Source organism: Nicotiana tabacum, chromosome 22 (genome assembly GCF_000715075.1).
Source record: "Nicotiana tabacum cultivar K326 chromosome 22, ASM71507v2, whole genome shotgun sequence".
In the NCBI taxonomy this organism is placed as follows: domain Eukaryota; kingdom Viridiplantae; phylum Streptophyta; class Magnoliopsida; order Solanales; family Solanaceae; genus Nicotiana; species Nicotiana tabacum.
This window is the reverse complement of record NC_134101.1, coordinates 57,232,525-57,244,148: the sequence shown is the minus strand read 5'-3', so window position 1 is coordinate 57,244,148 and position 11,624 is coordinate 57,232,525. Positions and strand designations below refer to the sequence as shown.

Below are 11,624 nucleotides of genomic sequence, written 5' to 3'. Positions count from 1 at the left end.
TTAGGTGGTTCACTAGCTGTTGGAGCTCATTGCTTAGCCTGTTACTCTGGGTCAAAGACATTAGAGCCTATTTTACTTGGGACATTTGTCTTCTCAATAGGTAATTAACTAAAGACGAAAATAAATTCATTATCATAAAAACTCTTGATTAATTAACTTGCCGTTTCCAGTATGTTCTAATTTTAATTTTGTGACAATCATGATGCAGCTGCCATATTTGAGATTTCTTCCAAAATTGAAGGCAAAGATTGGAAATTTCTAAAAATTAGAGTCTGCTAATTAAAGAATTACGTGGAGTGCACATGTTAATGTAATAAAAAATAGTTTTATAATTTCACTGTTATAATAGATACCTAATTACATTAACTGAAAATAGTTTCATGACTTTATTGTCATATAAAATTCAATGATCATATGGTATAGGTGCAAGAAATCCAATGGCATAACTTCTTTATTTGGGTTTTATATACTATTTCCTCCCTTCACTATTACTTGGCAAGTATATTAAGAATAGATTTTCATTTTTACTTGTCACTTTACGTGACAATTTTTTTTCTGTTATACCCACAGTATTTATTACTCATTTCAAATCATTTTCTCAAATTCAATAAAATATGCATCAATTAATATGCGTATCATGATAAATTATGCACTTCATTTATTACTAGTCTTAGGGTACGCGTGTTGCGCGTGAACCCAGTGTCTGCTAAAATTTAAATAATCATATAAATATAATTTAAAATATGTTTGAGTTATAAAATCAAAATTAAAAAAGAGTTTAAGTTGCTTAAATTGATGAAAATTGATCCGATTCAGCTAATTAAATAAATAAAGAAAGTAACTCTGCCCAATTCTGTGGATGCCTTGTTATAATTTCGTCATATATGGGTTTAATATTTGCATTAGAAGTCTGACAAAGTAGCACAATTTATCAACTTGTATTAACGTCGTCGCAGATAGTATGTCAAGCCTATACAGTTCTAAGAAGATAAAATTTGTGTTGGTATAACAAGTGAAAAAGCTGATTCTTGACATAAATATCAATATCACTGGTAATTGTTGCCATCAACCGTAGAATTATTAGAAGCCTCTTAAATTATTCGAGTATCTTGGCGCGAAATGATTTTTTTTTTTACTTGCTTAGAGTGCAAAAACTGCTTTTCAAATTATTTTCTCATACAAGAGGAGTTAGTTTCAATTGTCATACACATCAGAGATGCATGGTAGTTACAGAAATTAATAGCATCATATTTGTTTCAGGAAGAAAAATCTAACGATGTTGTATGTCCTCCAAAAATTTTATTACAAATATTATAGGCTAAGAAAATTCTTTGATTATTAAGTAATATAAATGACATTTTAGGATCTTCGAAATAAAATGCACTTTTATATCTAATTAATTTTGTATTGCCTTTAAGATATCAGTCCCTGAAGCTAAGATTTTGCCCGTGCAACTGTGAGATAAAGGTGAACACATGATAATCCAATCTACTCTTTTAGCAGGCAAGTTTGGAACGAAAACCCCTATCGGCACAAATTACGAAGCGTTTAGCATTGTAATCAAGTCTTAAAATAGCAATGCCATATTTCTAGATAAAAAGTAATTGACAGATACATTTACAAAATGAAAGTTAATGTACAATAAATAATTGTGCAAACTATCATTTTTCTTGATAAATATGGTTCTAGACTTCTAGTAACGCCAAAACATCAATTAATCATAACCCAATTGATTGTTGATTCCAAGGAAAAGATACAAATACGTATTTTGTTTTCATCCATACCTAGAATTGGCAAAAAACTAATATTAAAAGTACTCAATTCAAATATTTTCATTACCTTTTCTTTTATGAGGAAATTTGTTCTGTTTTCAAATTGACAACATTCTTATAATAGAGACTTGAAGATGAATTTAATTGACAATCAACAATTTAGAATAAGTACCTGAATGAAAAAAAACATGAAAAATAGTCCGAAAAAAGTTTCAACCCTTTTTTGGGCATGTTGAAACTGCTTCGGATGAGAACTGTTTCAAGCTCCTCGTATTGCTAGCGACACTCTGGGGTTGGAGCCAACATGTCGCATCCAATCCAATAGCTTTGGTTTAAACTCTGACTTTATCTTTAAAAATTCGTTGAATATGTAAAAGTTATTAGTTTAGAACCCAATAACTTAAAATGATTAGAACATCGAACTCATAAGCTATAAATCTTGACTCTGTCTCTGGCGTCACTGTAATACACACATGCATCCCAAAGTTGTTACTTTATGGCTTGTGATTCTCTGATATCTTAAAAGAAGTTTCAAACTGGTGTTTCTCAATCAACTTGTCGTTCCTACCTTCTTGACACATTAATGACTGTAAATAAGGGAAATATTTGCTTTAGTGTTGGAGTGCCTAGAAATCTCAGTTTCTCCAAAACTGATAGAGAGAAATTATGAAGTCGATAAATAAAGTTAAAAGGCATGTAACAAACAAATATAAAAAACAGAGTGTAAAACTATTAGAGATCTATAATATGAAGTTGCTTGATTTGAAAATTTATCATGGCAAAATTCATACCTCTTCCAATAAATTAGAAATATAGGAAGTTTTGTTATACAATTGATCCGCATACCCTAGTTCTCAAAAACCCTTCTCCCGAGCTTTCTTGTTGGACGGCAAAATCGAGTTGAATATAAACTTCTAATAATTAGGGTTTCCAACATAGTTCAAATAAAGAATGATAATCAAAATTTAGTTGATTTCAAATTCCTAAATATTAGGAAAATAATAAAAAGATTAATCTTAAAATTATAAAACTAATTAAATGAATATTCCTAAATATTAGGGAAGAATCAAATGATTATTTTGTCCACTATGTATTATATTTTAAAAGGGTAAAAAAAGCAAACGACATTTCGCTAAGAGCCTTTGTGCTTTTAATATAGAATATAGATTTTTTAAGAGACGTGAAAAGTAAAAACTTGCCAAATAAAAGTGAACGGAGGGAGTAGTACCATTCCGTATACATGAAGGATTAATCTACTTTAGAATATTTATTGTAGATTCCAGTGGAAATAATACAATAACTAGAATTCAAGAACCATGCATGAAGGTGAGTGTACTGAATGTGGTCAGGCTCTGAACGACCTTTGTCATTTCTCTAGAAAGTTTTTGTTGTATCAAGAGAATTCAACAATTTATATATGACATAAAAATTTTGTTACACAAAATATAACTTACTGCCGAAAAGGATTAAATTGAATTCCCGTTGTACCATGTAACTTTGCCCCGGTGACAAGAGGCACATTGGATGATGATGCAATATATGATTTGGAACCTTAGGACTAATGCTGTACGATGTCCACTCTTTCTTTTCTCTTTTTGTAACCCTTTGCGGTTAACCTGGTTTTTGTAGCAGAGTGAAAATAGTTCAAGGGGAAAGGATAGCTTACTACAGTCACTTTGGTAGCAGTAACAGAATTTGAAAGCCCCAAAAAACAAAAGGCCCCAGCACCCCTATACAATAAACCAAGAAACTTTCCTTTCCATATCATTCTATCATTGTCTTCTTTCTCTATAAGAGGTATTCTCTAGCATCTGATTGCTACATATTACATGTTTACAACCAGTGATGGATTAGAAAAGCATGCAACTCTTTAGGGGATTCAGATAAACCTTTGGGGTCATGGGAGGAATATGTATCGATTAGCGTTGGAACCACCAGAAGGATCATTTTGATGTAAATGTTAGTCATGGCAAGTATGATTTGGCGCTTGCTCTTAACATTACCAAGTGAAACAGTAGTAAAATGTTGATTACAGCAAACTACAAGCTCTACCAGTTGCAGGTATTGACGCTGCTTGGTGGGATGAATTCACCATTGCAGTGTTGTTATCATTAGCATTGGCAGGTTCTGTTTCACATTTTGCTGTATGTTCCAAGAGGCGAATGAGTGAGATGAATATGTCCATCCTTGTTACATCTCTGTTTGCCTGTAGTTAAATATCAGATCCCAAGTCATGCTAAATGACAAACAACCAAGTAAAATTGTGGGAGTACAAAAAGCAGGTTTCGTCCAATTCTTGATTAGTTACCTCTACAGCAAATCGTGCCCATATTTTGTCGTTCCTCATTTCCATAACCCCCCTCAAGATAGTCAAGCCCAATTCTCTTATAATGTCAGCTATTTCCAAAAATAGGCCCCGTTCCTCACAAAGCATCTGCAGAGAACAGATAATTTAGTTGATTATATTTTTTGAATATAATGAGAACATGTCAGATATGCTAGAATCAGTAAGAAGCGGACCAAAGGATCATTTATTTGGAGATGTACAGATACCAACCTCCACAAGCATTTGACGAGGTTGATTCAGATCCTCAACTACAATAGGGCAGACCATAGATTGTGAGCCGACTTCATATGCCCACGTTGCTCCACCTTCCAGATTATCCTTTAAAAGCAATCCCCCTTCCTTACTGATAATCTGCCGATTCACAACATAGAGACAGTGGTGAGAACCAATTCTCACATGAAATTCAACCTTTCTGTTTGATTTATTAACACCTTTTAATCTTTAGCATAAACTAGTAGGCCCTTGTAGTTGAAAACTTGAGAATTTATATTGAGAGTAATAATGCTATCATATTCTTTCATGACTTTCTTGCTCTTGGAAACTTTCTTTCTTCATGATCTCCAGCCGTAAATTTAACTACCAAATCAGAATACAGTATATCTCACAAAGAAAACCCAATTTTGTCAGTATCATGAGAATGAAGCAAAATGGTTCAAACCTTTGACTCTCCAGTCTGTTTTAGTTTGTCTGCGTGTTTTGTGACACTTTGCAAGAAAAGCATGTGTTTGATCGTGCGTTCCAACAGTGCATCAATGCTACACTGAAATCACATGATCGTCAAGTGAAGGCATTAGTACATGAAAACTTTTTATAATACGAGATCGGACAATAATAAAGTAATACAATAATAGAGTAAAGAGGATGTCTAACTGTTGTAAGGAGGTATCACCTTTGCCCCATTAGGCACAATTTCTCGCAGTTCCTTAACGCGATCTTGGATCATTTGCCGATCTTTTGGCCTGGGTCTTGGATTCTCTCCTGGTTTAAGCCTTTTGCGACTTGTCTTGCTCATTTCGTCTGGCTTTTTAGAATAGCCTGTTGAAACACTGCTTGACGGCTTTGTGTCATGGCCACTTTCCACCCATGAACTGGTTTGTGATCCATAAATTGAACTACTTTGAGAATGCATTCCTGTGTTTTCTTTGGAGCACTCATATTTGAATGAATCAGAACTTGTTGCTCCTGATTTTGAAAGTGTCTTGGGAGGCCCATAAAGCTCTCCCTGAATTTGACTGGAGAACCCAACTCGGCCATAGGAATATGAAGCATTAGGGGCAGAGGAGCTGCTCAAATTAGTCAACGTCGTCCGACAAGAAAGGTTGTTTTCCATGCTCTGCTTAGTAGAACGATTGGATACCATAGTCTCTAAGATACGGTCAAAGCCAGTCATGGAGAACATACCACTATCTGAGTTTCCTAGGTTGACTGTAAAAGAAGCATCCTGACTTATTTTAGAAGTAGAGCAATTACTAATACAATCCATTGTGTTTGAGTCTGGTCCTTTGCTTTGCTCATCACTCCAGCTTCCATTTAGTAGTCTGTTTTTAAAATCAGCACCCAAAACATCAAATAAGTCATCCCCTGATTGACTTTGGATACGCACATCTTCATATTTGGCATTGTCAAATAAGGGATTCTGCACTCCATGTTCATGTTTTTCACCATATTCATCTTGAATGTACTCACTTGAACTTGGTTGCTCATCCCGCGTTGACATAATGCCGAGTGCTTGAAACAAATCATTTTCTACCATTCTTTTGCTCCCGTCCAACAAAAACTGTGTGCCTTGGCCATCCAAAGAATGATTGTTAATTACATGGTTCACAACATCATATGAAGAAGATGCCTTCAATTCAGAAGAACCAATCTGAAGCCCATTTCCAGTAGAGTCTGTGCAAGAGATGGTTTTGTGCGGTGGTCTGATGGCATCTAAGAAAAAATTGGGACTCGGCATTGATTTCTGATACTTGTTCACTTCTTTGTACAATTCAGTTACTCCAGTGGATGCAAGAACAGTATTTTCATGAAAGTTGGATGTAAGAATATCACCGATTCTTAACAGAGTTGATTTGCTTTTCGTAAGACTATTTTCACCAGAGATCTGCTGTTCAGTCAATCTTATGCTGCCACTATCTAGAGTTAATGAGCCAACAGAAGATTCCTGACAAAATGGTGGCCTTGGAATGTGCAACGAAGCCTGTTGCTTCATCCATACGTCAGGATTTTTTGGATTTACCTCAGCTTTGATCACATTATTTGTTAGCTGGCTGTTTGTAGACATGTATGATGTCACTTCTGGGGAAATTTTCTTGTGAAAGTGGTCATCATGGTATTCGGGAAAACGTCTAGTGATATTAGAGGCTTGAAATGTTGAATCACTAGACTGCACACTTTCCTGAATTTGTCCAGCCAAAGAAGAAGAAGTTTGACCAATGAAACTCTGTGTCTGAATTGAGTTAGCACTATAGTTGCAGCTATCTATTATTGAAGAAGAGTTCATTACTTTGGCTCTCCGACAAGATTCCATTGAGACACAACTCCCAAGATAAACTGGTCTGGCTGTAATTGGGGCAGGTTCTTTTGTTGCATTTTCATCAGATAATAAAACCCCAGGAACACACCCTAATTGACTTATTAGGGTTCTCACATCCTCCACAAATCCCATATTCTCCGGTATCTGAGGCAACAAAAATCACCAGTTTTCACTTCTTGTAATATTTGAACACGTCAAGCACGGTTGAAAAATACAGACAAAGAAATTATCACCCCTGGGCACATCTGGCCTAGCACTAATACTAAAACATTAGAAAATATTTGACATTGACAGAATCACTTTATGCTAACTGCATTATATTCACGCTAATATGCAACATAAAATGTCTACCAACTTACCATATCTGGCCTCCTCTCCCCTAACTTTAAGGAATACAAGACCTTTCTGTTTGAAGTTTGAACTTGGAATTGATTACTTTCAGTTTCTATAGCCTAATGATTTATTTATTTAAAACACGTAACCAGAGCATAAGCGGCTTGAAAGCTGACCGAGTAACACAAAGCTTTTCATTTCACAGTGCTTGGGGAATGCAAGTTTGATCAACGATTGGAGAGAAAAGGTGGAAGAAAGGGCTGTAACAGTGGGTGAAAACTTGAGATTTATTTTGGTTTGAAGATTTTAAAATGGCAAGAAAGAAAAATACTTACATGCAAGTATGAACCAAATTGAACAACGCCGTGAGGAAGAAGAGGAATAACTGAAATTGTCTGCACAACAATGATATATAAAGAATTTAATCAAATTACACAAAATAAAGAAATATCAATGAAATCAAGGTTATTATACCTGGATGCCAGATGAAAATTGCTGAGAAAGCTCCTTCAGAACCTAACAAAACCACCAGATATGGAAGCAATAGTAAGCATCATTGGAACAAGAAACCAATATCATTACATCTTAGCATCACCAAATTGAAAAAATTTAGCTTCATCTCAGTCTAAGTTTCTAACCTTAGCAGGGTTTTCTCAGCTCCTAAATTCAATTGAATAACAAAACTAACTTTGACCACACAAGCAGATTTTTACAAGGGATGCTGCATCTTTAATGGATGCAGGTTGTGCTTCATTAAACGGTGCGGATCTTCGCTAGGTACTTCCCCATTCCTAGCAGTCATTGGTGAGCCTCCTTCATGTTCGGAGGCTATCTTTTGAAGTTTCAGACTATGATAATTCCTTTTTGGGTATAGCCGAGTCCTTGTCACCGGCATTTCATTCCTTTTCTTTCCATGATTGTCATAGAAGCTCCATAGACATTTCTGGGTTTAGATTATGTTTTTGTCACTTTCTATTAAGGTCTCATGGCATGTACAATCACTACTTTATTTATGTAATGTTTTCAAACTAATGGAAGGCAAATGTTTTAAAGAATGGATCTACATATTAAATCATGCATGGGTTATGGTTAACCAAGTGAAGGTGTTGAGTGTCGTGTCCCACTCCCCATGGTTGGGGCGTGACAAACTGTTCATATTTTCACGCAATAAAGAAAGTAGAAATGCATATATTTAGTGTATACATGCTATAGATTATGGTGGAATGGCATCTTAAAAGGAAAACAATTGACCATCAGCATGTGAAGAATTATCAAAATACATACCTCTGGTGGATGAGCATCTTTACTTTGACCTTTTGAAAGAATCCAATGATGGTTACCAGTGACCGCAGCCCGGCCAATTAGTCTGAGATGCAAAATTAAAGATATAACATATGAAGTAACTCTTCCCAGCTCTCATTTTACGACAGAAAACATCAATAAGCTGCATATAGTAAGGTCATACCCTTCTCCTACTAGATTGAACTGATTGTCCATCATCATTTTGTTTACGAGCAAACGCAAGCTCTCACCTGCTTGATTCAGAAGCTGAGAATTTTGAACCTCACCCGAATCCCAGCAAGCACTCCAGTCTTGGAAAACTAGTTTTGGATTCTCAACTTCACGAGTTCCATGTAAACCAGAGAATGTTGAAGTTTCACAATAAGATTCTTCCCAAATTAAAAGCCTGGCAAACCAAAAAAGATATATCAATTCAGTTGCAGCATTTGGAAAATTTTAATCAAGAATAGAAAAAATATCAGCTAAGTCATTCACAGAAAGTGACAACTCTCTGCATTCCTATTTTGCTAGATTGCTGGAAAAGTGCAAGAAACTAAAGAACAAGAGACAAGAAGCTTGATAATAAGGACATACAGAATCAAACAAAAATGACAAAAACAGTAATAAGTATGTTTGTGTACAGCAGATCATAAGAGTTGAAAGGATTTTTTAAGATTACAACAAATCTACTTTTTTCAACTTCCATTAAGATTCTTGAAGACAAAACACACTGGACAAGCAACAACATTCCAAAAACAGAAAACGGAAGCCACCAGATTACAAATCGAAAACAGTACAACAATATCCCATAAATCAATTACACGTCAAATCATACTGTAATCAACAACAGAATACACAACTTCAGCTCAATTACCACAGATTCATCATACATATCGAGAAAGCTTTATCTTTGGTCAAACAAGGGAGACTGTGAAGAAAGGAACTAAACTCAATAAAATTAGTGACACTCAGTTTACATTTTTGCAGCAATAAAAGGACTATCAGACTTTTAACTTTTTCAGTTGTTACTTTCATTTGCCCTCTATTTTATCAGCAAAGAAAAAAACAATCATCAGCATAAAAAGCCAAAAATGAGAGAAGAACAAGAGTAAGCAAAAATCAAAACAATGCACAAAAAGCAAAATAAAAGAATATACAAATTAGAAATGTGTATACACATTTTTCTCCATTTTGTTAAAAACAAGAAAGCACTTAACTTTGTACTAAAACCAGAAACCAAACTGCCAAAAATTACATCTTTATACTTCCATTTTAATCTTTCTTGAAAAATATAGTTACACCCACATGGAAGATATTAAATAAAACATTAATTAATAACTCACTTGGTGTTTTGGCAACCGATCTTCCAGAAAACAGCATAAGACCACTGGCTTACTCCACACAGAGTTTTTAACACCTCTTTCAGCAAATACCCCATACCAACTTCTGTTTTGTTATGTGTCACTGTGTGTGTGCGTGTGTGTGTATATAACCCCAGAAGGCACCAAAATAATATATTACATACTATATGGACTTCTCAAGAGAGAAAAGACATTTTTTTTTGCAGTAAAGAGTCTAACTTCCCCTGCAAGAACCACGTCCTGCCTGTTTAGTTCTCAATCCACCACTTCTCTTTCTTTGTGGATCCAAATTCACTACTATCATATTCCTGCAACCCATTCTAAGAGTGGAGAGAAAAGTGAAAGAGAGGAAAGAAATAACAAGATAGAGAAAAGCTAAAACTTTTCTCTCTAAATGAGTAAAATGGAGAAGACCCTTTACAGGGAACTACACAATACCACAAGCTTTAAGCTTACAGTTAACAACAACCACAATTTTCTCCATTTTCAGAAAACCCCCAAAAAAGAATTGAAGCAAAAACGAATACTGAGTGTATATAGAAGTAAAGATCAGAACTTTTCAGACAGTTCTTCAATCTTGAGTGGGAAAAAGAATCTCTGGTGAATGTACTAATGTTATGTCACCACTCTGTATGTGTGTGTGTGTGTGTTTCTGGGGAAAAAAGAAAGGCTTTCTGTGAAGGTTATGGTTTGAGTAGTAGTTGAAGTAGTGCTGTTGTGTTTCAGTGTTTATTTTTCTCAGTGCTGACTCTGCTATTTGCTCACTTCTGCTTGGAAGAAAATGGTGGGGAGTGTGCAGCAAAATATTGGTTATGATTAAAACATACAATGGGGAGAGAGTATTAGTTGACAGAAACGGGTTTGGAAGGAGTAGAGAACTACGGTTTTACCACCATGGGGGGTAATTTCTTGTCAGCTTTTGGTAGTCTTTTTCAAATTCAGGGGCTCAGGGCTTTTGTGTTTTGTGCCTTGGGACTGTACATGGAATCTTAGAATTGCTTCTTCTTAGGAAAAAGCAGATTAACATTCTCTTTTGTTCCCGAAAACAATTTTAATTCAAAATATATGCATCTGTATACAGTATATCTTTTTCACGTTATAATAAAGGACTTTTTAGCTTTAAAAAAATACAAACACGTATAAATAAAGATAAATTTTGGTAAAATAAAATTAATTTATTTTTGATTATGTAAACGATATTTATTTTGGATCAAAATAAAAAAATCAAAAAATCACTTATTATGGAGCGGAGGGAATAACAACCAACAATTAATTTATCTAAAAAGACTATAACAAAGATAATATAAAAAGTATTTAGCTATTTATTTAATATGTCTGTATATTACCTACTTTGTGGCCCATGTTATTTGTCTTTTGAAGCAAAAGTAAAAACAATTTAAAAGCAAAAACATATATCAATTTCTATAGCTGAACTATTTAAAGAAGATTTTTCTTAAAACAGTCTATACGTAATAAAGCACGGTAAATAGATTTTCGCAACTCTTTATTATGCCAAGAATAATGCAAAATATTTTGTTTAACGCAATAAAATATTTTTTTATGAAGTTTACAAAACTTGATAATCATTCAAGTAATATCGGTTTTTTGTGGAGTCATTTATAGCATTTTAGTAATGGATCAAAAATATCCTTACTATAAAAATAATATGACCAATTGGCTTAAATGGCTGCCATATGACCCTTTCGTTGACATGTGGATATATTTGTCCAATAATAACAGGACTTGATTTTAACGGGGATAATTTTAAATAATTTTCAATGATGGAGGAATATTTTTAACTCTTTTTTGTTTTAAAACTTACATAATATATTTTGAAACTTAAAAGATTTTTAAAATTATTTAAAATATATTCTTTACAAACTTTTATTTTCATATCATACATCTTTTACTAATCCGCTTATGTTATTGAACGCATCTAAAAAATTTATATTTGGGCATAAAACTAAAATTTCTATATGAGAAAATGCAAAAAGATA

The 11,624-nt window shown here is 34.1% G+C and overlaps 1 protein-coding gene across 1 annotated transcript; it reads right to left on the bottom strand.

Annotated features, from left to right (window-relative positions):
* Nucleotides 1-3,103: 3,103 nt before the first annotated feature.
* Nucleotides 3,104-10,598, bottom strand: LOC107801499 (transcription factor LHW). Its single transcript, XM_016624830.2, has 10 exons — nt 9,610-10,598; nt 8,451-8,672; nt 8,270-8,351; nt 7,460-7,501; nt 7,321-7,380; nt 5,009-6,796; nt 4,778-4,879; nt 4,330-4,470; nt 4,081-4,206; nt 3,104-3,978 (listed from the first exon to the last, which is right to left on the bottom strand). The coding sequence occupies exons 1-10, from the start codon at nt 9,702-9,704 to the stop codon at nt 3,802-3,804; spliced, it is 2,835 nt and encodes a 944-aa protein (XP_016480316.1). The 5' UTR covers nt 9,705-10,598; the 3' UTR covers nt 3,104-3,801.
* Between the last annotated feature and the right edge of the window lie 1,026 nt (nt 10,599-11,624).

Coding starts and splice junctions, on each gene's coding strand:
- LOC107801499 (XM_016624830.2), bottom strand. CDS start 9,704: ATGGGGTATTTGCTGAAAGAGGTGTTAAAAACTCTGTGTGGAGTAAGC. Junction 7,381..7,459: donor AATTTTCATCTGGCATCCAG/GTATAATAACCT, acceptor ATTGTTGTGCAG/ACAATTTCAGTTATTCCTCT. Junction 6,797..7,320: donor AATTTGGTTCATACTTGCAT/GTAAGTATTTTT, acceptor TTGTTGCCTCAG/ATACCGGAGAATATGGGATT.